Raw genomic sequence first — 27,550 nt, 5'->3', positions numbered from 1 at the left:
CAGCCCTCGACTTACAGGACGCTTATTTCCACATAATTATCCACCCAGCTCACAGACGCTTTCTCCGGTTTATGGTAGGCAAAGAACATTTTCAATACAAGGTTCTGCCGTTCGGCCTCTCCTCGGCCCCCAGAGTCTTCTCCAAGACCTTGGCAGTGGTGTCAGCCTACGTGCACAGACAGGGGGTGTTTATATTCCCATATCTGGACGACTGCCTACTGAAAGGGGCCTCAAAGACGGAGGTACTTCGCATGATACACGTCACAGCAGGCACGTTGTCTTCGCTGGGCCTGGTCATCAATCTGGCAAAATCAAAGAGAGACCCCACACAGGACATAGAATTCATAGGGGCACGTATAAATTCTGTCACAGCAAGGGTTTATCTACCAAAGACACGCTTTCGAGCCATCGGTTCCCTCGTGCGGGTCATCACCTTCAGCCCTACGGTGCCGGTTCTGACATGCTTACAGCTGCTGGGCCACATGGCAGCAGCGACGTTTGTAGTACAAAACGCCAGGTTACACATGCGCAGCATGCAGCACTGGCTGGCGAGTGTCTACAAACCGGCAGCACACACCGTTCACAGGGTGGTGTCGCCCATGACAGAGGTGCGCAGATCCCTGCAATGGTGGGTGAACCCCAAGAACATGCTAACAGGGGTGCCCTTTCACCAACCACAAATATCGGTTTTCCTCACTACAGACACCTCCCACATAGGGTGGGGAGCACACATGGGCGAAGAGGTGACGCAAGGACTGTGGTCCTTCATGGAACAGTCACTGCACATAAATATACTGGAGCTCAGAGCAGTGTTCAACGCCTGCAGACACTTTTGAGACCGTATACAAGGCAAAGTAGTCAGGATCAGTACAGACAATACCTCCACCATGTTTTATATAAATCGGCAAGGAGGAGCTCGGTCCCGTGCCTTATGTGTGGAAGCAGTCCGATTGTGGAACTGGTGCATCGCCAACAATATAACCTTGAAAGCCTCGTACTTACCAGGCGCTCACAATGTGAAGGCAGACCAGCTGAGCAGGCATTTCGCACTCACGCACGAGTGGCAGATCCGTTCCGATCTGCTACGACCGATCTTTCACGCATGGGGTTTTCCCCAGATAGACTTGTTTGCCACTCAACGCAACAAGAAGTGCCCACGATACTGCTCCAGGGCAGGACTGGGACGGGGGTCCCTGGGGGACGCATTCGCGATCTCGTGGAGGGGCCCCCTGCTTTACACATTTCTTCCCACAGTGCTTATCCACAAAGTCTTGCAGAAAGCCAGGAGAGAGGGAGCCCGAATGATCCTAGTAGTCCCAACGTGGGATCAACAGCAATGGTTCCCCTTACTCCTGCGCATGTCGGACCGTCCACCGATGCCCCTCCCGGTGGCGCCGGATCTGCTCACGCAAGCTCGGGGTCCACAGTGCATCCACACCCCTGAGGCCTACGACTACAAGCATGGTTAATCCATGGCTCAGCTCCCTAGAGAGCACATGTACGGAGGAAGTGCAGCAAGTCCTAGAAAGTAGCAGGAGGACTTCCACCAGGAAGACCTACAAGCAGAAATGGACTCGCTTCACTGCATGGTGTTCTACCAAACAGTTAGCCCCCCTTGCTGTGCCTATACCTGTAATATTAGAGTATTTACTGGACCTCAAGAGAGGAGGACTCTCCCTGTCCTCGTTAAAGGTCCACCTTGCCGCTATTTCGGCTTTCAGACATGAAGAGGAAGGGCACACGGTGTTTGCCCATCCCATGGTTACCAGGTTCCTCAAAGGGCTGGTAAACCTATACCCGCCTCGGAAACTGCTTCCACCTTCGTGGAGCTTGGACCTGGTGCTTAGTGCGCTAACGGGGCCACCGTTTGAACCTTTAGCCATGGTTTCCCTCCGTCTCCTTACGATAGGGACGACCTTTCTTCTCGCAATCACGTCAGCTCGCAGGGTGAGCGAGCTTGCAGCAGTTATGGCAACGCCACCCTGCACAGTATTTTCCAAGGAGGCGGTAACCTTACGGCTGCATCCAGCCTTTGTTCCCAAAGTTTCTTCAGAGTTTCATATTAACGAACCTATAGTTTTACCCTCGTTTTATCCAAAGCCTCATAATTCTAACAAAGAGGTGCGCCTACACCTCCTGGACGTGAGGAGGGCGCTGGCTTTCTATATAGACAGGACTAAGTCCTTCCGGAAAACTGATAGACTCCTAGTCTCTCTCGCTCCCAAATCAAAAGGAGAAGGTCTCTCTTCGCAGAGAATCTCGAAGCACATCGTATCCTACATAAAAATGTGCTACGAACTCAAAAAGACTCCTTTACTGGCCACGCCCAGGGCTCACTCCACTAGGGCGGTGGCGGCATCAACAGCCTTTTTTAAGGGCGTTGCGCTAAAAGACATTTGCAGAGCGGCGACCTGGTCATCCTATGACACCTTCGCCAAACATTATGCCCTTCACAGGGTATTCCAAGAGGATACCCGTCTCTCGACAGCGGTCCTCTCGGGGACAAGCTGCACATAATCTGATTACCCACCTCCTATCTTGGATTACTGCTGGGTAGTCACCTGACGTGGAGCACCCACGGGGACGCTCGAGGAAGAAAGAGAAGTTACTCACTGTAGTAACGGTGGTTCTTCGAGATGTGTCCCCGTGGGTGCTCCACCACCTGCCCATCCTCCCCGCTTTGGATCTTTGTTTAGTGTTTTGCAGGAGCATCCGAGGCGGTTGGTCAAGGAACTGGCGGGGACCGGATCGCGCACGTGGCTGGGAGCGCGCAAGGGAGCGGCACGCGCCGGCGCATGCGCGGTCTGGCAGAAACTGTTGGAAAGATCTGACCTGCGGCGCCGGGGCGAGCCCGACACCTAACGTGGAGCACCCACGGGGACACATCTCAAAGAACCACCGTTACTACAGTGAGTAACTTCTCTTTTCTCACCCTCCTTTTTAGAGCTCCCCTTCAGGAAGTTGAAGGCTCCTATTAAATCACCTCTAAGTCTCCTCTTCTGTAAACTAAACAAGCCCAAATCCCTCAGCCTAACCTCGTAGGTCTTGTGCTCCAGACCCATAATCATTTTTGTTGCCCTTCGCTGAACCTGCTCCAGCAAATCCACATCCTTTTTGTACTGGGGGGCCCAAAACTGGACACGGTATTCCAGATGTAGCCTCACCAGTGCTGAATAAAGAGGAATAACTACTTTTCTAGATCTGCTTGAAATGCTCCTCCTAATGCACCCCAGTATGCTGTTAGCTTTCTTGGCTACAAGGGCACACTGTTTACTCATATCCAGCCTTTCATCCACCATAAAAAAGTTGAAAACGCCACCGGGGAGAAACTGTTCTGGATTTGATTTTAACAAATAAGGAGGACTTGGTCGAGAATTTAAATGTGGGAGGCTGCTTGGGTGAAAGTGATCATGAAATCATAGAATTCACAATTCTAAGGACTGGTAGGAGGGAAAATAGCAAAATAGAGATGATGGATTTCAGGAAGGCAGATTTTGGTAAACTCAGAGAGCTGGTAGGTAAGATCCCATGGGAGGAAAAACTGAGGGGAAAAACAACTGAGGAGAGTTGGCAGTTTTTCAAAGAGACATTATTAAGGGCCCAAAAACAAGCTATTCCCCTATGTAGGAAAGATAGTAAATATGGGCAAAGACCGCCTTGGCTTAACAAGAAGATCCTGCATGATCTCAAACTAAAAAAGGAATCCTATAAAAAATGGAAACTAGGACAAATTACAAAGAATGAACATAGGCAAATAACACAGGAATGCAGGAGTAAAATTAGAAAGGCTAAGGCACAAAATGAGCTCCACCTAGCTACAGGCATAAAGGGTAACAAGAAGGCCTTTTACAAATATATTAGAAACAAGAGGAAGACCAAGGACAGGGTAGGGCCATTGCTCAGTGAGGAGGGAGAAACAGTAATGGGGAACTTGGAAATGGCAGATATGCTTAATGACTTCTTTGTTTCGGTCTTCACAGAGAAGTCTGAAGGAATGCCTGACATAGTGAATGCTGGTGGAAAAGGGGTAGAGTTAGTTTTTGAAATAAAAAAAAGAACAAGTTAAAAACCATTTGGAAAAATTAGATGTCTGCAAGTCACCAGGGTCTGATGAAATGCATCCTAGAATCCTTAAGGAGCTGATAGAAGAGGTAGCTGAGCCGTTAGCTCTCATTTTTGGAAAGTCATGGGAGACAGGAGAGATTCCAGAAGACTGGAAGAGGGCAAATATAGTGCCCATCTACAAAAAGGGGAATAAGAACAACCCAGGAAATTACAGGCCAGTCATCTTAACTTCTGTGCCAGGAAAGGTAGTGGAGCAGGTAGTTAAGGAAGTCATCTGCAAGCCCTTGCAAGGTAGTAAAGTGATAGGGAACAGCCAGCATGGTTTTGTAAAAAAACAAATCATGTCAAACCAACCTGATAGCTTTTTTTGACACGATAACGAGACTCGTAGATAAGGGAGAAGCAGTGGATGTGGTATACCTAGACTTTAGTAAAGCATTTGATACGGTCTTGCATAATATTCTTATCGACAAACTAGGCAAGTCCAACTTAAATGGGGCTGCAATAAGCTGGGTGCATAACTGGCTGGCTAATCGTACCCAGAGAGTAGTTGTTAATGGTGCTCAATCCTGCTGGAAAAACATAACAAGTGGGGTTCCGCAGGGGTCTGTTTTGGGACCCGTTCTGTTCAATATCTTCATTAATGATTTGGATATTGGCATAGAAAGTATGCTTATTAAGTTTGCAGATGATACCAAGCTGGGAGGGGTTGCAACTACCTTGGAGGATAGGGTCATAATTCAGAATGATCTAGATAAATTGGAGAAATGGTCTGAAGTAAACAGGATGAAGTTTAATACAGATAAATGTAAGGTGCTGCACTTAGGAAGGAATAATCTGTTTCACGCATACAGAATGGGAAAAGACTGTCTAGGAAGGAGTACAGCAGAAAGGGATCTAGGGGTTCTAGTAGATCTCAAGTTAAATATGAGTCAACAGTGTGATGCTGTTCCAAAAAGAGCAAACATGATTCTGGGATGCATTAGCAGGTGTGTTGTGAACAAGACACGAGAAATCATTCTACCGCTCTACTCTGCACTGGTTAGGCCTCAGCTGGAATATTGTGTCCAGTTCTGGGCACCCCAATTCAAGAAAGATGTGGAGAAATTAGAGAAGGTCCAGAGAAGAGCAACTAGAATGATAAAAGGTCTAGAGAACATGACTTATGAAGAAAGGCTGAAAGAATTGGGCTTGTTTAGCTTGGAAAAAAGAAGATTGAGGGGGGACATGATAGCGGTTTTCAGATATTTTAAAGGGTGTCATAAGGAGGAGGGAGAAAACTTGTTCTTCTTGGCCTCTGAGGAGAGAACAAGAGGCAATGGACTTAAGCTGCAGCAAGGGATGTTTAGGTTGGACATTAGGAAAAAGTTCCTAACTGTCGGGGTGGTCAAGTACTGGAATAAGTTGCCAAGGGAGGTTGTGGAATCTCCCTCGCTGGAGATATTTAAGAACAGATTAGATAGATGTCTATCAGGGATGGTGTAGATAGTGGTCGGTCCTGCCGTCGGGGCAGGGACTGGACTCTGGCCTCTCGAGGCCCCTTCTGGTCCTAGTGTTCTATGATAACCCTTAGGTCCCTTTCCATCGTACTGCTGCTGAGCCAGTCAGTCCCCAGCCTGTAACAATGTTTGGGATTCTTCTGCCCCAGGTGCAGGACTCTACACTTCTCCTTATTGAACCTCACCAGATTTCTTTTGGCCCAGTCCTCCAATTTATCCAGGTCCCTCTGGATTCTCTCTCTACCCTCCAACGTATCTACCTCTCCCCCTAGTTTTGTGTCATCTGCAAACTTGCTGAGGGTGTAATCCAGTCCCTCATCCAGGTCATTAGTAAAGATGTTGAACAACACCAGCCCCAGAACCGAGCCTTGCGGCACTCCGCTTGAAACAGACCGCCATCCAGATATTGAGCCATTGACCACGACCCATTGGGCCTGACCATCAAACCAGCTTTCTATCCATTTTATAGTCCAAGGATCCAATCCATATTTCCTTAACCTGTGGACAAAAATATTGTGGGAGACCGTATCAAAAGCCTTGCTGAAGTCAAGGTATATCGCATCCACTGACTTCACCTTGTCCACAAAGCTTGTTACCCCATCATAGAAGCTCATCAGATTGGTCAGGCAGGACTTGCCCCTGGTGAATCCATGTTGGCTACTTTTGATCACTTTCCCCTCTTCCAAGTGCTTCAAAATGGATTCCTTGAGGATTCCCTCCATTATTTTCCCAGGGATTGCGGTAAGGCTGACGGGTCTATAGTTCCCTGGATTGTCCTCCTTTCCTTTTTTAAAGATGGGCACTATGTTTGCCTTCTTCCAGTCATCTGGTATCTCCCCCGATCTCCAAGAGTCTTCAAGGATAATGGCCAAAGGTTCAGCAATGACCTCTGCCAATTCCCTCAGTACCCTGGGGTGCATTAAATCCAGACCCATGGACTTGTGCACATCTAGTTTTTCTAGATAGCTGAGAACTTGTTCCTTCCCCACAGATGGCTGCCCTCCACCTTACCATACTGCATCATCTAGGACCGTCATGGGAAAGTTGACTTCGTCCGTGAAGACTGAGGCAAAAAAAGCATTGAGTACTTCAGCTTTTCCTGCATCATCTGTCACTAGGTTACCTCCCTCATCCAGTAATGGCCCCACACCTTCTCTGATAACCTGTTTATTGTTCACATGCCTGTAGAAACCCTTCTTGTTACTCTTCACATCCCTTGCCAGCTGCAGTTCCAATTGTGCTTTTGCTTTCCTGATTATTGCCCGGCATTCTCCAGCCACATGTTTATAGTCCTCCTTAGTCAACTGTCCACGTTTCTATTTCTTGTATGCATCCTTTTTGAACTTAAGCTGACTAAGGACTTCCCTGTTAAGCCAGTCTGGTTGCCCACCATGTTTGCATTTCTTACTACACTGCGGGATTGTTTTGTTCCTGTGCCTTCAGTAAGACTTCTTTAAAATACTTCCAGTTCTCTTCAACTCTTTTCCCCTTCGTCTTTGTTTCCCAAGGGATCCTGCTCATCTGGTCTCTTAGGGAGTCAAAGTCTGCTCTTCTGAAATCCAAGGCTCTGTATGTTACTGCTCACCCTTCTTCCTTTCGTCCAGATCCTGAAATCTATGATACCATGGTCACTGCAGCCCAGGTTCCCTCCCACTTCTATTTTTTGTACTAGTTCTTCCCTGTTTGTGAGCAGCAGGTCAAGTTGCGCACAGCCCCTGGCCGGTTCCTTCAGCACTTGTACCAAGAAGTTATCCCCAACATTCTCCAAAAACTTCCTGCATTGTCTGTGTGCTGATATATTGGTCTCCCAACAAATGTCTGGATGATTAAAGTCTCCCATGAGAACCAGGGCCTGTGATTTGGAAGCTTCACTTAGCTGCCTGAAGAAAGCCTCATCTATCTCCTCTCCCTGATCTGGCGGCCTATAACAGACACCAACTACAACATCACCTCTGTTGCTTCCACCTCTAAGCTTAACCGAAAGACACTCAACTGGATTTTCTCCTTCCTCATATTGGAGCTCTGAGCAATCACACTGCTCCCTCACGTAGAGCGCAGCTCCTCCTCCTTTTCTCCCGTCTCTCCTTCCTAAACAATTTATAACCTTCCACGACCATGCTCCAGTTATGTGAATCGTCCCACCAAGTCTCCATTATTCCAATCACCTCATACTTGTGTGACTGTCCTAGGGCCTCTAATTCTTCCTGTTTGTTCCCCAGGCTTCTGGCATTAGTGTACAAGCATCTTAGAGAAGGGGCCGATTGGCCCACTTTCTACTCTTTACCCAGGAAACCCACTTGATTGTTCCCTCCTCCTTCCCCACTTACCTCTGGGCTTGTGTCACTTTCCCCCGACAAACCTAGTTTAAAGCCCTCCTCACTAGGTTTGCAAGCCTGCCTGCAAACATGCTCTTTCCTCTTTTAGTGAGGTGGATCCCGTGTCTTCTCAGCAATCCCTGTTCACGAAACAGAATCCCATGGTCAAAGAAACCAAATCCTTCCCTATAGTTTCCTTTCAGGCTTATGCCTGCGTTCTACAGCGTAGGTATTTTCTTCTCAAATTTCAGCTTTCTGTCTTCTTCAGTGCGAAGAACTTTTCACCAGAAGAGATGCAAGAGATACTTCTTTTTATAATGAAAGAAGTGAAAGTTTTTTTTATTTTGTATTTTAGGCAAGTTTTTATGAATTTTAAATATTTTGTCACCATATTGTATAGTAGGTATGTCTGGGAAGATTCATTCAGTAGATTGGATACTTTCTTTAAAACATCACAAAACTCTAACGTTACTTGAAAATGTGTTAGAGAATTCTATGGCTCCACACAATCAAATCAAAATTTAATATATTTAACTTACCAGCAAAACCTGACATTTTCCATAAACTGAATACTTCCTCAGAATGTTAAGTACTCGATACTGTAGTATTAAATATCAATAGTTTTGATTACTGTAAATAAAACTGCTAGTCATAGTAATTTTGAGTTCAAAATAAAATGTACATATGTGAACCTCTAATATTTGACTCTAACTTGTTATTTACAGCGTTTCATGTGAAGTTTCACTTTAGTCTTCCTGGAAAGAATTTTTGCCCTTTCTTTACATGCAGAATACTATTTCATGCTATGTGTGAATAGCTAAGCTTGAAGAAAAATATGAGAGAGATTACTGTAATGTAATTAAATGCAGTATGTGCAAGGGATCAGAGTTACCCCTTTTATCTTAAACGTATCGTTTTGTGATTTGTGCATGTGTGCTATGTGAACATCGCCTTAATATAGCTAGTACTACATTAAATTGCAGTATAGTCCTGAGTAAGCAAGACTGTTAGTTTTCATCAAGAAATAAATGTAGCCCTAAATAAATAAATAAATATACCAAGTCCACTATAACAGTGGCATACAATTAACTTTTTAAATGTTCTATTACATTTCCCCATAATTTCCTTGAACTACTAAGACATGACAGTGTTTAGGTTAGAGATGAAAAGAAATACTTTTGAAAGTGTGGTGTCCTTTAGAAGAACCTGCTTGAGCAAGCAAGTAAAATCATAACATTTTATGATGGAACACTACTACCTCCTTCCAGTACCACTTTATTTATTTTCAGTGTTGGCAAATTTAGCATCTGTAATTTAACCTTCCCACAAAAGCTTATGCTCCGAAATATCTGTTAGTCTATAAGGTGCCACAAGACTTCTTGTTGTTCTTGAAGCTGCAGACTAACACAGCGACCTCTCTGATACTTCAAAGGAATGTAACTTTAGGTCTAAAAATGTACGTTATCTTTTCATCAGTTTCCAAAGTTCTTTTTTCTGTACATGTGTGTGAGATATAAAATTAATATTAATCTTTAGAAAGGTTCTTTGCGAGTAAAATCAACTTTAGCCACATGCAATTGTCTATCTCCAAGCTTGATCATAGTTGCCTCTGTCATGACAAGTAAAACATGTATTGTGGCATTAAAGTTGGAGAAGTTGTCCTGTGGTTGCGAAAGATCTGGAGGTCTGTATTTAATGGCTCTAGAAAAGTAAAGGTAAAATTATTTGCCCTTTTTAGCCGCACAGATATGTTTATAATATTTAAGGTGTTTCAGTACCTGTGATAGGGTCGTCTTAAACTCAGAAAGTTATTAGATCTTCTTGTGGAGCTGTAATCTGAAAGCCTTTTGCATTATGGAATGTTTTTATAAGAAAAGAAATTGGCTAGCAAACTTGTTGATTTGCGAACAGCCATATAGTGAATTTTCAAGTGTGCATTAGGACAATTACTTCTGCCCGTATTACGTGTCAATATTTTAAACATAGAAAAAAATAATTGAACGGTAAAAAATTGAACCAACCTTTTTAATGGCAGTGGTGTATAGCACTGAGATGTAGCTAACAAGTGTCTACTTGTGATATCCAATAATGCAGATTGACTGTTATTCAAATATTAAATACTTAGCTATGCTGAGTCAGAGTTCAGCGTAGCTTGAGCAGGTGGGACACAAAGGCTGCACACATTTAACTTGTGATCCTTAGAATGTCAGGAAGCCAAATTTGCTTCCAGCACAAGACTTCTCCAATTCTTAACTCTTGCCAAGGTACGTCCACATAAGGATAAAAAGCCCATGGATAGCACAGGCTTGCAGGGCTCATGTTCTGTGGTTGAAAAATTGTTATGTAAGATGTTTGGGGTCGGGCAGGAGCCCAAACTCTGGAACCCTATGAGGGAAAAGTATCCCAGAGCTTGGACTTGTGGCACAGACCCAAATATGTACACAGCAGTTTTTATTCCCACAGTGCAAGCCCAGGCCAGCCACAACATTTTTATCCCTGAACACATGCCCTAAAGGGCCATTTGGTTGGTGAGGACAGACACCCTCTCTGAGACCAGGAACACATGGGGCTCATCTACACCAGTCCCCTCCTTCTAAGGTGAATAGCAATGAGGTGCTGCGCTGCCATTGCAGTATCTCATTAGCATAATTCTCGCTGTGCAAAGTTTGAAGTTTTGGGAGCAAGGGAACTTTGAAGATATGTGGGTATTTTGAAGTGCCCGTGGCTAGACTACTTGCTTGCTCTTCGAAGTTAGCAACTTCAAAGTTTGTGCAGTGAGAATTATGCTAATGAGGTTCTGCATATGTAGCACAGCACCTCATTGCTATTCACCGATCGGGCTCGTTTACATGCCCTTTTGAAGGAGGATGCTAGTGTGGATGAGCCCATGGTGTCATACCAGCTGTAGGGGCTTTATACTTCCCATAGTTATCCCTCTGCAGAGGGAATCCCTGTTTGCCTCTTTGGGGCACCTTTTGTGATTGAGCAGCCAGAAGCAAATGTATAGGATACAGAGGGTGTCTCCTTCGCTCTTTGTCTCCAATCCACTTCTTTTTGTGTTTGTGGTATTTACAGCTGAAAATGAGTCTGCAAAACTAAAATATCAGGCGGAGGGTCAGGTTGAGAGTACTGTATTCTGCATGTGAGTTTTATTTATTCAGAAGCCACTATGTTTCTCTTAATTCTGAATTGTATGTGTAATTTAATACAGTATCATTAGAGTGGAAAATTAGTAAAGACCACATTCTATGGCCACGTCCACACTACCCCTCCCTTTCAGAAGGGTATGTAAATGCACCAGTTCAAAAATGCTAATGAGGCACTGATATGAATATTCAGTACCTCATTTGCATAATGGTGGACACCCAGAGCATTGCAAGTGCTGCTTTTGAAATGTAAACTAGCTGTGTGAATGGGATTCCTTTGAAAGCAAACCCCAATTTCATAAGCACCCTTCTTTGCAAGTTTTTTTGGGAAGTAGGGAGCTTTCAAAATCAGGTTTCCTTTAAAAGGAAGCCGATCTACACAGCTATTTTACATTTCGAAAGCAGCACTTTCGATGCTCCAGGCAGCCAACGTTATGCACATGAGGCACTGAATAGTCATATCAGCTCCTCATTAGCATTTTCAAACTTCTGTATTTACATATACTTTCTGAAAGAGATGGGTAGTGTAGACGCGGCTCATGTCTATTAAGAATACTTGGTATATCTCAAAAAGAAAATCCTCCTAATTGCCAGACGATTTATGCTGTTCAGATAAGTATGAATGTAAACTTTGCTTTACTGCTGAAGTAAGCAGTTTTAGAATAGTACATATAACTTTAAAATATAGTATGTGAAAACAAGAAATTGATGAGATGAAATATTTGAATAGTATACATTTTGTCAGAATTATTTCTATCGTTCTTTGAAAAGAATGATCAGACTTCATTTGGTTTCAAATCTTGTGTGTCTTTTATAGGACTGGATGAAAGCTCTGCAGACATTTTGCAATTTACGAAAAACCAGTCCTGGGACATCTAATAAACGTCTACGTCAGGTGAAACTGTATAGATATTGTAGTTATTCTAAAATTATATTGGTCAAGCTCAGTGTTTTGAGACTTTTGTAAAGTGAATTGTATGCATGCTTGTGTATGTACATGATTCAGTATATTGTTAAGCCTGTCATAATAATGCTTTAGGGGAAATTAGGTTCAGCTTCCATATATGCTAGAACATGGGTCAGCAACCAAAATACCAAGAGCCATTTTTTCCACTTGGGTAAAACAGACTCAGTAATTCAAGAGTTGCAATGCATCTGAATGAGACAGTCCTTAATAAATAACATAAAACCACACTTTGTGCTATTAATACCTCTGATCTCTTGAGTTTTGAGAGAAGTATATAATAAATCCGTAGTAGCATTTTTCATCGTAATTAATTTAATTCATTTGGATGAGAGTAATGTCAGGAACAAGAAATTGGCTCAAATGGAAAACAAAGAATAGGCATCTTATTTTCTTGACTGAACGTTGGCAGTCAGGTGCTACATGGTGGTGAATATTTGTTATAACTCTCTGGAAAACAAAAGCAGGCGTGGGGAGGGTGGCAGTGATATGGCAACAGTTTTCAGGCAACACAAATTTATGTATTTGTTAAGCTGAGAAAAGATTGAGGTACTTTTGCAGGACTTAAAGTGAAGTAAAAGGACAAAATGATAGCAAATAAAATTCAGTGCTGTTAAATGCTATGTAATGCATATTTGAAGGAATAATTTGAACTACTTGTAATGAGCTCTGGATTAGCAACATTGGAAAAAGATGTGGCTGGCATTATTCAGTGCAATGAAAACAGCAGTGAAAGTGTTAGAGTGCATGAGGAATACAGTTTAAAAAAAAAACCCACCTCCTTAATTATAATACAATTCAATTTTATACATGACTGGTACCCACCTAGGTTGCTTATTGCTTGTATTTTGCTGGCAAGGAGATCTTATACCCAAATAGCATTGGGTACTGTCTGTGGCCCCTGCTGCAAAGGATTTATAATCTAAGATCCTGATTCTCCATTTGGCTCTGCTAGCACAAAATCACTGCCTCTCTGGAATCCTGTTGACTTGAGTAGGATTCTATGTCAGTGCAGCAGTCGGCACAAGTAAGTCTAATACCTAATAAGTATAAAGGCCATAACACACAAAAAAACAGGTGGTAAACTGAGGGGGAAGAAAAAAGAATCTGAATGATTCTTTTTAAAAATTTATCCCACGTACCCTTCCAACAAGTTGTTGTATTACCACCTTTTGGTAATGTTTTGATATTTTCATGGACTGTTCCTATTCTTTCTTTTCCTTCAAGTAATTGTCTTCGTTTAATCAGCAAATTTTAGCTTGTGTCTGGCACTTGTATGTTAAAATGAAAGTCTGTTAGAACTGAAAAGATCACCCACTTATATGTTAAGATTAAATCTTGTATATTTTTTTTCAGGTCAGCAGCCTCATTTTACATGTTGAAGAGGCTCATACGCTCCCCATAAAACACTTTACTAATCCATATTGTAACATCTACCTGAACAGTGTCCAAGTCGCAAAAACACATGTCAGGGAAGGGCAGAACCCTGTATGGTCAGAGGAATTTGTCTTTGAGTAAGTCTTGCTCTTTTTGAATTATATAATTTAAAAACTAGATAGCTGTTAATACTTTACAAGTTGTGTGTTGATGAAGGTGCATTGAATTTTGACTTCCGTCTTGTTAAAATTGGCTGTATAGTTGGATATTAACTTTTTCCAGGCCTCTGTTTTTTCTGTTGAATCCCAAATAGTTTTGATTAACAATGTAATAGAATAGCACAAGTATGTCTGCTAAAATTTTCTCTGGACAATGGAACTAAAAATAGGAAAGAATAGAAAATATGTAATTGAACTTTTTTATTTAATTTAAATGAATAAGGATTATAAATGTATTGATATTTTCTGTTTTTTTTTCTTCTAGTGATCTTTCACCTGATATCAACAGATTTGAGATAAGTCTTAGTAACAAAACAAAGAAGAGTAAAGATCCAGATATATGTAAGTTTTATTGCTATAGATGAGAGAGAGCTATTTATAGGAAGAGAGAACAAAATTGTTTTTCCTTTGTTTCTGTTTAACACTGTTCCCCAACATACTTTGATTTAAATCAAAATTACTTAACTTAACCCTATGCATTTTTACTTAAGCAGTTTAACTTGCTGTTTATTCAGATTGTTAGCTTTTACATTTTTATGATGATAGAAAGTGGTACATTTTGTATTTAGTTTACTAGATTTTTTTTTTTTTTAAATAATTTATGTCGGGCTCTAGTTCAGGAGTCCCAACTCATGGGCCATCTATGGACCAGATCATTTTCACAATCTGATCTGGGAAACCTGGCTGCCTGGAGGAATGTGCCTATCCCCGTCTCCCAAGCTCCGCCTCTCCCTGCCACCATCTCATCCTCTTCTCCCGACTCCCCCATCCCATTGGACTCCACCCTGTGAGGGATGTGGCCCCGAGGATTTCTGGTGGGAGGGGCCTGATGTAGAAAGGTAACAGTGGTCCACCCATTCTTTCTGCACTTCACATGGCAGCAGAAGCTGCGGAGAAGCAGAGTGCACTCAGTGTGTGCGCTCTGCTGCATTTTCCTGCGGCTCCTGCTGCTGCAGAGAGTGTGGGGGAAATGGGGGGGATGAGGAAGCTGACTGCTGCTGCCACCCGGCACCAGTCCCCCATCATCCCTGAGGCTGTCACTTGTGGGAAAGGATGCAATGTTGGAGGACAGGATGAGGTGGGGGTGGGTTTGGGAGACAGGCATTCCTGCCTAGGCTGCAGAGTCTCTTAGGCTGCATTGTGAATATGCACCAGCCCATAGATGGCCTGTTGTCTGTGCATTTGAAACCCCTGCTCTAATGGGAAGGAAATTCAAATTTGAATAAAAATGCTCAAAACCTGAGTTTTAATTTAAAAAAAAAATAAATTTTTAAAGTGCTGAACAGAGATACAGAAAAAATGTTTATCATAAAATTGATCATAACATTTCATTAAGCAAAAAAAAAAAAATTGTAATAAGTGACTTGAACTGATTGTGTGGTCACCACGTTCCTCAAGGTATTAGAGCAAGTAGCTCTCATCCTCTCATTCTATTCATAAGTCGAATTTCCCACGCAAAGTGGGGGAGCCAGGAAACTGATGCAGGCGCCAGTCATAGTCAGTTTCCTGGCTCCAGGGAGGGGAGGGCAGCTGGGGACCAGGTGGCAGCCTGGCTTCTGCAAGTGGAGGTCAGTTTCCAGACTCCCACTATGAGGCTGGGAGCCAGGAACAACCCTGCAGCCTGGCTCCCTGCTCCCCTCCACTGGCTCCAAGCCAGGCATGGCTTCTCCATGGCTTTTCCCAGCTGGGGAAAGCTGGGGAGAAGCCACAGTGGTGCAGCTGTCTGTCCACCTGGCTTCCCTAACTGGGAGAAGCCACGACCAGAAGTAAGAGGGAAGCTGTAGCAGCACAGTTGTCTTTGTCCCCTCCGAAGTCAGGCATTTTGGGGGTTTACTGTAGTTGTATTTGTTCCAAAGCTTGGTAATGGGGCATGCCGAAGGCCCATTGTTCTGGCTCTAATAACCTGGTCAATAATCCCCATTCGTACTGTCCAAACTGTTTGGAAGATGGACATGTTTGACAGAACTGACCTGTCTTCAGGGGGATTTAAATCCAGAACTAAAAAGCTTAGAAGGGTACGACTTGGGTATCTCCTTATGGAAACTGTGCTGAACTGCCCCTTGGATCTCAGTCTTGCCATATGTGCAGGGTTTCAGACTCTGGTACCACAGAAGTGCCAGAAGTCAGATGCTTTTCTGTTTGTCTAGCCCCAAGAAACCCTCTTCATTCATTAGGTTTAAGTCTCCCATGTAGTCTTGCAGAAGATAGGCAGATAGCAAGGTTAGAGTACAAGCTCTGTCAGGGTGCTTCTTTGTACTTCATACTTCAATTAGTGATGCAGAAACATTGATTTTGTCACCATCTTCGGTGCTGTTGAAACTGACTGTGTTTCCGGGATCAGTTGGAGCATTGACTTTGTCTTTGATATCAACTATCAAAGAAACTATCCATGGCTATTAGCCAAGATGACCAGAGATACAGTCTCAGTATCTGGGTGACCCTAGCTCACAGGTCGGCAACCTGCAGCTCTGGTGCCTCATGCAGCTCCAAATGCTGCTGCCACTGACTCCACTTGTGGCTCCGGAGGCTGCTGCTGTTTAGTGTTTTTGTTTAAGCAGGGGCAGCCTCTGGAGCCACTGAGCAGTCAGCTGCAGCAGCGGGAGCAGAATCCAGCAGGGTAGGGAGTCCTGGAAGAGGAAGCCAGCATGGCTCCGCATATGGAAAGTCAGTCTGCAAGAGAGCTGGGGGTAGGGGCGTCTGAGCCTGTCCTGCTGGCTGAGAAGGAGGCGCCAGGGGGAGCAGCGGCAGTACATGGAGCTCATTGGCTGAGGCAGGTAAATCCTGGGGTTGTGGGGGTGTAGGGGGGCTGAAGGTGTTAAACCTGGTATGAGGGTAGAGCTTGGAGATGGGGGGCTGGAGGGGTTAAACCTGGTGTGGGGGTAGAGCTTGGAAATGGGGGACAGATTTGGGAGCTGAGGTGGGTAAAGCCTGGAGGGTGGGGGTGACTTAACTTTCTAACTGATACAAATCATTGTGTGCGCAGTGTTCTTAAGTTGGGCGTCACAACAAGTAGGGTTTGATGTTATTTATTAAGGACTGTATTGTATTCACATGCATTGTGGCTCTTGAAGTTGCACACCCCTGCCCTAGCTTCTCATTGCCAGATCCTAGGAATGGACAACAGAGGTTGGATCACTCAGTGATTGCGTCTTCTGTTTATTGTCTCTGAAGCACGTGGCATTGGCTACTATTGGAAGACTTGCTCTACTCAGTGTGGTTCCTGTGCTATCACCAGGGACCTCTTTTATATCTTGGTCCCCGACTCTTTGCTTATGGACAACACTGAGGTTTTGACTCTAGTCCAGTCTTCTGTGATATATGTATGTGTGTTTCTGAAGCCCCAACAGAAGAGGGACCAATAACACCCAGTGAAATAAAAGCAAACGTCAGAGAAACAGTTCTAAATGATCTGAATGATTAAAAAAATTGAAAAGCTAACGAAATATACATGAAAGAATGAGTGCCACAAGGCTGGGAAGATGGTATGGTGGCACTGCCAAAAATGGGTAATCTTAGTGCACAAATTGTATCAATACTGTGGAAACCTATTGACTACCCTCATGCTAAATAGAATGGTGAAGGTGGTGAATGAAAAAATTATGAGAACAGGCCAGGTTCTGTGCAGGCATACAATGATGTGAACATTTTACTCTTCTGCAGATCGTTGAAAAAGCTACTCCTTGGCAAAAAGCCATCTTAATCATCTAAGAAAGTATTTGCTAGTATCCAAATAGAGACTGTGAAATATTGCTAGAAGCGATAGTATACCTAAAATTGCTAATCAACACAGTAAAGAATGTATGTGATGAAAGTACATGCACAGTAAGATCAGGCACAGGCCTGAACAACTCATTCATTATTGTGTGTGGAGTTAGGCAAGTGTCTAGATTGGCGTGTTATCAATCTTTTTTGCATTAGCAATGATGAAGTGGGAAACAGAATGTACTGTAGACGTTTTCATGACCTTGGCTTTGCTTTTAGCTTTACTAAATATCATGTAGAATTGAATAATTGTCCTTACTTCAGAGGTAGAACAGGAAGCAAGAGAAACCCTGTTGTGGAAGGATGAACAGCATCTAGTTAAACAGAGGTCTCTGTCAAACTATTGGTTAGCTTAAACCATGTGATGGTAATGAGCACAGTAGGAAGAGAGATTTGGTTTATGACAGTGGATTAAAAAAAGGGAGATTGGAGGCTGCCCATCACAGATTTCTGAGGAACAAACTATATCTTTCATGGAAAGCTGAAATGAATAAGAATAAAGGAACTGACAGAAGAGAGCATGTTAAAATATTATCAGAGAAAAAAGGCTCACATGATTGGGACAAGTACAGCATATGGAAGAAGGGAGTTGTGCAAAATAAGCATTGAATTGGTATTTAAAGAGAGACCTGAGGAAGGCCAAGGAAGATCTGGAGACAACAGTGATAGAGTATCGAATATTCTAGCATCAGCTAGGATGAAGTACAACTAGTAAGGACTATTATCAGTGGAAGAACAGTGTGTCAGTGATACAGAAGAAAATAAGGTCAGGATGGTTAACCTAGACTCTGTCACGTCAGCCCTACATCACAAGGACTGGTATACTACCCAAACTTAAAGAATGTCTACTTCCATGTGGTCATTCTCCAAGATTACAGGAGATCTGTAAGGTTTGTTATGACAATTGTCAATCATCACTTTACTGTCATTCTCTTCAGCTTGTCTACAGCTCCTCAAGTCTTCAAAAACTGTGTGGCACTGGTTACAATACATCTCAGGGAGGCAGGCATCCAGGTTGATCCTCATCTGGATGATTTGTAGTTGTGTGATTGAGTCATACATTGGATGGATATAGCTATCAAGAATATTCAGTCCATCTCTTTTGTTCACTGGGCCTTTTGATCAATAGGGACAAATGAGTTCTCGCTGTGCAGAACTTGAATTCATATGAGTGGTTCTCAGCTCCGTCACTGCAAAGCTATAGCTCTCTCAAGCTAGATTTCAGGAAATTTTAGACTTGTGCAAATATTTCAAGGTGCATGCTGATGCAGCAGTAAGAAATATCCTGCAGGTGACATGGTATGGCAATGAACAATACCGGGGGAGGGATGTGATTTCTAAAGTACACCAATCTTATGCACTAATGGGTCCATGTAGATCCTGCTTATGCTCACTAAAAGTTCCCTACTGTGCTTTAACATAGTGTTGTTTAAAGTGTACTAGGGAACTTCTAATGAAAGTGGTGCTGCGGGAGGGTGGGCCTGACTTGTGGCTCCTACGGGCAACGGGGCGTGTGGTTCTGGTAAGGGGCTTTGGGGCTCCAGCTAGGGGGAGCACTCAAGGATCCTCTGGGCAGGATCATGTAAGTGTGTGTGAAGGGTGGGGAGGCTCTGGGCTTCTCTGCATAAGGGGAGGAAGGGGCGGAACTGGGGCTAGCCTTGCCAGAGGACGACTCCACCTGTTGTTCATGTTTTTAGACCTTTAGAAACAATCTGTTCTGAATCCCATACCTCTGCCTTAGTCCTTGAACATCGTATCCCAGAACTACAGCAAGATGAGCATTCCCAATCTTATTAACCTCCATGAGACAGCTTGGGTGTATAATAGAGGTTCAAAACATTCTTGTAAACAGCAGAAAGCCACCCATCAGCTATACTTATTTAAGAAAGTGGCGAAAGTTCTCTGTATGGTCCCAGCGGAAAGTTTCTCCTTCTCTGAAGACTTCCAAAGAATATATATATATATTTTGGCAAGATCAGCCTCCCTCCTTGGCCCCAGGCTGTTCTGCTCACAGTCTCTCAGGTAATCTGGGTTCTTGAGTCTGGGCCCAACGAGCCATAGCTGTGGTTTGGATTTATGTCCCTTGATTGATGGGGGCTGGGGTATGAGCCCCCTGATCTGCCTTGGACGGGTAAGCATTCCTCCCCAGTCTCCAGCTGACCTGAGTGGTCACCTGTGGGGGAGGGGAGCCCCAAACACTCCCTGTGGGAACTCTTCACCTCCCCTGCTGTCTCTGGCAATGCTGGCATTTGTCTTCTCAGCCCTGTAACTCTCTCTCACTCTCAGCTTATCTGTTGTCACCTCATCACCTCATTCCAACTTCTACCTCCTCCCCTTCTCCCAGCAGGAAAGGCTTTTTAAACAGTTCCTTGGCAGGGCAGTCTCAACTGACCCTAGTGATTTATAGCAGCCGCTTCTGATCTGCTTCCACAGGTCAGCAGCTCCTTGCTGCCCTAAAATATTCTTCTAATTGGCCAGGCTGTCTCTTCTTGTTTAATGTTTCCTCTCGCCCCTTGTAAGCTGGCCCTCTGGCTTGACCTTGTCATTATATATATGATTCACTTAAAAGTGCAACTCTCAAAGTAACCTTGGCAGCCAAGTCTGCATTCCTTGCTCCTGTGTAGAGGGGAGTCCTTTTTACCCATCCAACTCAAATAACTTTGATCTTTAAATGGGTTAGACAGACTCATCCCACTCTTAAGAGATCCCACACCTTTTAGGGATGTAAATTTGGTGTTTGTCAGCTCTAGCAACCTTTTCAATCTCTGACTATGCATTTGCTTTTTCATCTCTTGATGTATATAGCATTTCTGGTTATCTCCCCCAGGAGAGAGACAGAGCTGCAGGCTGACTCCCTATATTCAATAAAGATAGTCTGTCTATCTCCATTCATAGTCTGAATTTCTCACTAAGGAGTTGACTAACTTTCACTTAAACCAGTCTGTCTACTTGAAACATCTTTTCCAAAGCCTTGCTTTCAGAAAGAGGCTCTATATGTTAGACATCTGCTGGGTATCAGCTTTTTACCTGAACGTGATTATACAACTTTGTGTATCCGTTCAATTATTCATCTCTTTGTCTGATAGAACAAAAGGGCAGCCCATCTTCTCACAGAGGATATCCTCCTAGATCTCTTCCCATAGTCTGTTGTCATGATATGGCTAAGGTTTCTACATCAGATTGAGTTTTAGCACATTTTACAAGAGCACAAGCAGCATCACCTGCTTTCTTGGGTCTGGCATCTAACACTGATATTTAGCGCGTAACACTGACTATCACTGCATCTTTCCCTAGCTTCAAAAGATAATGCTAGATTTGGGAGAGTTGCACTGCAGTCCTTATTCAGTTGGATTTTGAAGCCTTCCTCCAGTCTTGAACTGTTTGCAAGTCACCTGAAATGGAAGGGAATTGTGTTGTCTTTTAAAGAATTAAAAAAAAAAAAAGGGGTGGGGGGAGGAGGGGGTGCTTACCTGGTGTTACACATATCCACTCAATGGCACATCCACTTTTCTTTCTTTATCAGAGTCTATCTCACTGGATTATAGCAAATACATATTGAGGGGAAGTTGAGGCATCTCCCTCCTTTTATACCTTTAGCTAGCAGCATGACTATGGAAAGGGGATGTGTCCAAGCCCATCAGGCATTCTGGCTCTGATGCACTTGATACACACACCACTGAAGTAGAATGGACATATAAACTGCATCTCAAAGAATAACAGTAATAAGAAGGCAAGTTTTCATTTTATTTCAGGAGAATTAAATGCTTTTCAAGTTTCTGTTCTCCTAAGCTCACAGTAGTACCTCTCAGCCTTTGCCATGGTTCCTGCTGTTCAGTCAGCTACTTTGCTGGCACAGTGTGTGCCTGTCTGTAACGTAACACATCCTCCTGGCTCCTACTTCCCTTCTATGTGTTCTTTATCTGCTTCCCATCTGTGCTGTTCATATTTCTATTACTGCCTGTTGTATTCTTCTGGAGGTTAGCTCAGACTTCTCCAAAGAACTGCACTGCGTACATTCCTGTTTCGGCATGTTCAAACCTACCTTCCCTGCAGCTTGTACATTTAGCTCTTGGGACAGGTTTCCTTTTTGCAGAGCAGGTTTCCTTTTGTGCAGCAAACACTAATATCTCCTTACATCCCTTCCACTTTGAATACTTTTACAGGCTTTTTAACCAATCTCTGTGCACCCCCAAGAGTTGTCTCATTTGGAACCTGATTTAGAAAATTACATGGTTGCCATTTGGACACTTCAGGTGATTATAAAAGATGATTCCACAATCACCTAATGTAACTCCATAATGTATTCCCTGTTCCCAACTTTTTCTTTAAATACACGTTGATTTAAGATGCATGATCTACCTCAAAAGCCCAATACATGGATGACTGTCTCTCGGAATAAAACTGTGAACCTGTATGGGTCAGCAGATGAGCCATCATCAGTGGGAGAATTCTAAGCGAAGTGACCCATTGAGCCTGTGATCTACAAAACTGAAATTCTTCGTTATGAAAATTTATTTTCTCTCTTTTCCATCAGGTTAAAACAGATTCTTCCTGGAGGGTCGTTGTTCTTAAATCCAGTGGTTTACACCATTTTTATGCTCAGATCACCTTCTGAATTTAAGGGCAGCCCAGGATCTGCCCTGACACTTCCCCAAGGCTCCCCCTCTTCCTTGAAGCCCCACGATGCTCACTCTTTCCCATCTTCACTCACCTTCACCAGGCTAGGACATGTCAGTGGGATCTGGGAGGGACTCAGGGTTCTGGGCTGGGGCCAAGGGGTTCACAGTGAGGAAAGGTGAGCCTGGGGCAGGGGATTGGGGTACAAGAGGGTGTGAGGGATGCAAGGTCTGAGGAGTTTAGGTGCAGAAGGAGGCTTCAGGCTAGGGCAGAGAGTTTGGGTCCAGGAAGGGACGTAGGGTGCTGGCTCCAGGAGAGCAGTGTGGAGTCGAAGAGTGTCCTCTGACTGGGTGGCTTTTATGGCAAGCAGCTTCCTGTTGGAGACAGGAAAAAGCTCAGGCACACTTGCTTTCTGCCCCAACCATATGCCACTTCTGGAAAGGGCTGTGTTACCCCTGAAGCCCCCAGGGTTAGGGACAGGGGGCACTTGGCTCTACATGGTGCCCCTCGCTACTGGCACTACCACTTCATCCCCCCCGTTGGCCACTGTTCCTTGTTCCTGGCCAATGAGAGCTGCATGGGTGGTGCTTCTGGGCAAGAGCAGTGTGCGGAAACTTCTTACCTCCCTCCCCCCACCCATGCATGGTGCCATGCTAGCCTCTTCCAGGAGTGGCATGGGGCCAGGGGCAAGTAGGGAAACTGCACTGCAGGAGATCATGATCGACTGGAAGAGTTGGTGACCACTGTCTTAAGCTGTTTTGGATATAGTGAACCAGGGAGGAGTCTAACAAGTTAGTTAGAAATGACAAAGCTTTAAGATAAATAGGACCATAGAAATGTGGGTCTGGAAGATCGCTTATTTCATTCCCTTCTGCTGAGACAGGACCAAGCAAACTTAGACCTTCCCTGACAGATGTTTGTGTAATCCATTTTTAAAACCTCCTATAAAGGAATTATTGCAGCCTTCTATGGTAATCTGCCTATTCCAGTGCTAAATTGCCCTATAGTTAGACAGCTTGTCCTACTATCTAGTGTAAATCTCCCTGTGAGGAAAGGTTAATAAAATTTGGCAGGTTTACTGTTGAGAAAAGAAGGCTGAAGAGAGACCTTATAACAGCCTTCAGCTACGTTAAGTGGTGTAAAGACAGTGGAGATCTACTCTCCTCCAAGTCCTCTTCAGATAGGACAAGAAGTAATGGGCTTAATCTTGCAAGGCAAGAGAGGGGAATATTCTAGAGTATCTGAGATTCATGTAAATAGAGGATTGTTTTTACCTAGCCCAAAGAGATCTACCCATTCACACTCACAACTAGAAGATAAAACATCTGACCCACTACCTGCCTGACTTGGATAACTGGATTGTCCCATATCAAGATGCATAAGTAACAGCATTGCAACTGGAAGTTTCTTAAGGATGCCCAGTGGAAGTGACTGTATTCTGTCCTATTACCCTGATGTGTCAAATAATCTAGTGCTGCAAAAATGAGACGATTTAAAGGCACATGATTATTATTAGAGTACATAGCACCATTTGCATGTATTATCTTTGGCAGAGATGTAAGCTGACATGTTTTTTTCTCTGAGGTGCTTACAGTGGAAAAACAGACACAATAAGAGAGAAAAAGAGACAGGCACCTGTATTACAGGTCCAGGCAGTCTGACAGACAAAATGACTTGAAACTTGGGCAATGCCTCTTAAAACATCTGAAGACCATTTATGTAGGATGTTATCTCCACCTAGTGTCTCTTGAGGTCTGTCATTAAGGGAATTGCCTTGTTCAGGACTGCTAACACCCATTCCTATGGAAATCAGCCAGTAGAAAAGAAAAGGTGCTGTATCTTCCTGTTAGGCTTCCAGGTCAAGGAGTTAATTGGTATGGGGTGTGACTGGCAGTGGATGAACTGAGGAAAGTTATTGCTTATTTTTTGGTTCTGTTGATTAACTATGTTCCTTGTATGACTTCTTAGGTAGTGAAGTCAACCAGCAGTCATGTAACACTTTAAATACTCACAAAATAATTTATTAGGTGGTGATAAATTATTGTGTTGGTCTTTAAAGTGCTACATGACTGCTGGTTTGTTTCATTAGAATACAGACTAACACGGCTACCTCTCTGTTACTTCTTAGGTGGTAGTATAATTATTCTTCATATTGAGATAGGTCCTAAGAACCCTAGTTATAGACCAAGTCCATTGTGCTAAGTGCTTATAAAGACTCATTCTTTCAACTTTCAATTATTTTACTATTCGATGAATTTTCACATCCACCAAGGTTGTCAGATCTTTGTAGGAAGGGCCCCTTTTGTCTTCTCTGTTTACACAGTATCTAGCGTGGTGGGACACTGATCTTTGAAAAGGGTCACAGATATTCCTGTGATACAGATATAAATAACCTTGGGTGAAATCATTGTAATTGTGAGTCACAATGATTACCTGAAGAAAAACATTTTGAAGTGTCAAGTGTCTTATTTCTTCTATTAAAAAAAGTCTTATTTTAATATTAATACTTTAGCCTGGTTTTAAGAGAGTTTTTTAATTTCATCCTAAAAATAGTAATAAATAGATGTGACGTTCATTGTGATTTGCTGATTTTATTTTAGAGAGAGAGAGGAAGAAAACTTGCCCTAAATAACAGCTGAATAAGGAGATGTGAGAATGAACAGTGGATAGATGAGCAAAGGGTTGAGAATCAGGAGGTCCAGGGTTCTAATTCTAACTGTCACTGATTCACTGTGTAGCCTTGAGCAGTTCGCTTCCTCTTCCTGTTTTCCCTTGGAATATGGATGATGAACATGAATTTGTTAATATCTGTATAGTGTAAAGTATTCTATAATATTCTTAGACTCCAATCTAAAAGGGTATTAAAGATGTAATTTACCAGAGTAATAGTATGGAATTCTAACTTTTGTTTTATTCATAATATTTTATTAAAATGCAGTGAATGAGATGAATGCATTTGAAGTAAATTAATATTTTATATTTAATATTAGTACCATCCTTACTGGAAGTAACTCACTCTGAACACTGTTTTTCTTTAAGTGTTTATGCGTTGTCAGTTAAGCCGGTTACAGAAAGGACATGCAACAGATGAATGGTTTCAGCTGAGTTCCCACATACCATTAAAGGGCATTGAACCAGGATCTTTGCGCGTCCGAGCACGATATTCTATGGAGAAAATCATGCCAGAAGACGAGTACAGTGAGTTCAAAGAGGTATTAAGTTAGTTTGACAATTTTTATTTTACCTGGAAGTTATTTAACATCTACAATGTTCTAAGTTTGTATGTTAAAGTAATTGTCCGTTTAACAGCTTTTTATGGCTGCTATGTTTGGTATTTTAAGCCTATCTAACTATGCACCCTTTATGAAACTGTTAATGCGCTACTCGAGAAGCGATAGTGGCATCTTCATAGAAATAGGGTCCTCTTGTCAGTTAATTTGATGCTAGAGTTCTTCTTCTTACATTATTTAAATTTTCTTTTTAGCTTATACTACAGAAGGAGCTGCATGTAGTCTATGCCTTATCACATGTATGTGGACAGGACCGAACCCTACTGGCTGGCATTTTACTGAAGATTTTTCTTCATGAAAAGCTTGAGTCATTGCTCTTATGCACACTAAATGACAGGGAAATAAGCATGGAAGGTACAGTGCAAATGTGTTATTTCTGAATTTCATTTACTAAAATGTCAGAGAGAAAATTATAGTCCAGCATCTATTTTTTCCCATTTTGTGAATAAATCAGGCTATTAGGCATGCATAACCCTTGCATGCATCAATTTTTTTCTTTCTCCTCCATTCATCCTTTAAAATGAATTGAAATTACATATTTATTTCATAATGGTAAAATATTATTTCTTCAGATGAAGCTACAACCTTATTTCGTGCCACCACGCTGGCAAGCACTCTTATGGAACAGTATATGAAAGCTACAGCCACACGTTTTGTTCATCATGCGCTGAAAGACTCTATTTTAAAGATAATGGAAAGCAAGCAGTCTTGTGAGGTGAAAACTTGGATATATCTAATTATGTTTTGAAACACTTGGTTTTGCTGAAGAAAAGATTGTGTACCAGTGGTTCAGGTCTTATACTTTGTCTAAATTACTAGCTTCAAGGGAATGTTAACCTTTCTGAAACTAAATTATGTTTACATTAGAAATTCCAGGACTTAGAAATAGAACTTTTCATGAAAATTCTTTCTATATTTCATACTCTTCATAAAAATTCATTTGAAAAAGGTGCACAGATCTGATTTTAATGTAAACTATATGGGTTTTTTTGTTTTTTTTTTTGGTTTTTAAAATTGGAACAGTTCTTTCATAATTATAGATTACTCTAAAGGAGTAGCTCATCTCCCTCGTAATTTTGAGAATTTCAAGTAAATTCCAGGAGGGCTTCGGGTCAATTTTTAAAGTAATTTTTAATTTAAAACTTCATTGGATGAATTATCGGTCTTTTTACTTATCAGTTAAACTGATGTCACTGATGTCCCCTTTTGATGTAATGACCTAAATCTAGAGAGATGAGTGAGCAAGGAATTAAAATAAATTTTCTGATTAAAAATGGATATTAATGGATATTTTTAGAAGAACTCAAGTATGCCCCTTCACATTTTTGTTTGCCTGCCAGGATTGAAACATAAGTCCCAAGAGGCCCCATAGCCCTGAGCCATAGGCACATCAGAACAGTGTTTTACCATCATACCTTAAATCTTAATGTTCAATGACCCTTGTAGGTGCCTAAATCTGTTTGTTGATATTTTTGGAAATGAAACTTCACTTAACCTGCTGGGTTTTCTTTTTTTTGTAGCTAAATCCTTCAAAGCTGGAAAAAAATGAAGATGTGAACACTAACTTAACACATCTGCTGAGCATACTTTCAGAACTGGTGGAGAAAATATTTATGGCTGCAGAAATATTGCCTCCGTAAGTTAGTGCTTTGTATAAATAGCTTTTCAAATTCAGTCAGAATTCCATTTTGCATAACAAGGGTTGTTTCTTACAAAAATTGATGTAGCAGCATGCCTTCTGCTCGTCCATTATTGTAAAATTAATTTCCTCAGTTTCAAGGGCTGTTCCTAAACGCATACCAAATTGCCACTGCATGACAGAAAAGAAAACAATGTATGCCAAGGGTTGAATTGTATTTGCAGCACATGTGCTTCCTGCCTTCTTGTGCATGGATTAGCTATTAAAGGTTGGTAACTTTAGGACTGGGGAGGGATAAAAATGGCAAAATTCTGTGCTCCTATCATGGACACAGGGATTCTCAGGCTATGGGCAGAAAGAGAAGTGAAAAACTAGGGACCAATTATAAAATGGCTAAATTAAACACAACCATTTTACCAGCACTTCCCCCTGGAAATAAGGGACATTATGGTACATGGAAAAACTATTTGTTTGTGGTCAGATGACACTTTTCATATGAAAACACCTCTGCTGTTCACTCGTGCTGAAAGTAAAAATGAGAGGTATGGCTTTGGCTTTTTGACTCCACTACTTTAGAACTGAGATAGTCATATAATGCAAGTTCCATTAAAAACAAAATAAAATCCAGTACTTACTCCATGGTGTAACTGTAAATCAG

General features: G+C 42.5%; 1 protein-coding gene across 1 annotated transcript in view; it reads left to right on the top strand.

The window, feature by feature from the left end:
- RASA1 (RAS p21 protein activator 1) overlaps positions 1 to 27,550 on the top strand; it is a 121,619-nt gene that overhangs the window by 79,774 nt on the left and 14,295 nt on the right. The window contains exons 13-19 of the mRNA XM_074995363.1: positions 11,843 to 11,920; positions 13,346 to 13,503; positions 13,850 to 13,926; positions 25,003 to 25,175; positions 25,448 to 25,607; positions 25,826 to 25,968; positions 26,774 to 26,889. Of these exons, the coding sequence (XP_074851464.1) occupies positions 11,843 to 11,920; positions 13,346 to 13,503; positions 13,850 to 13,926; positions 25,003 to 25,175; positions 25,448 to 25,607; positions 25,826 to 25,968; positions 26,774 to 26,889 (905 nt within the window). The remainder of the gene's footprint in view (positions 1 to 11,842; positions 11,921 to 13,345; positions 13,504 to 13,849; positions 13,927 to 25,002; positions 25,176 to 25,447; positions 25,608 to 25,825; positions 25,969 to 26,773; positions 26,890 to 27,550) is intronic.

Source organism: Carettochelys insculpta, chromosome 5, assembly GCF_033958435.1.
Source record: "Carettochelys insculpta isolate YL-2023 chromosome 5, ASM3395843v1, whole genome shotgun sequence".
NCBI classification, from domain to species: Eukaryota; Metazoa; Chordata; order Testudines; family Carettochelyidae; genus Carettochelys; species Carettochelys insculpta.
This window is presented reverse-complemented; position numbering and strand designations above follow the sequence as displayed.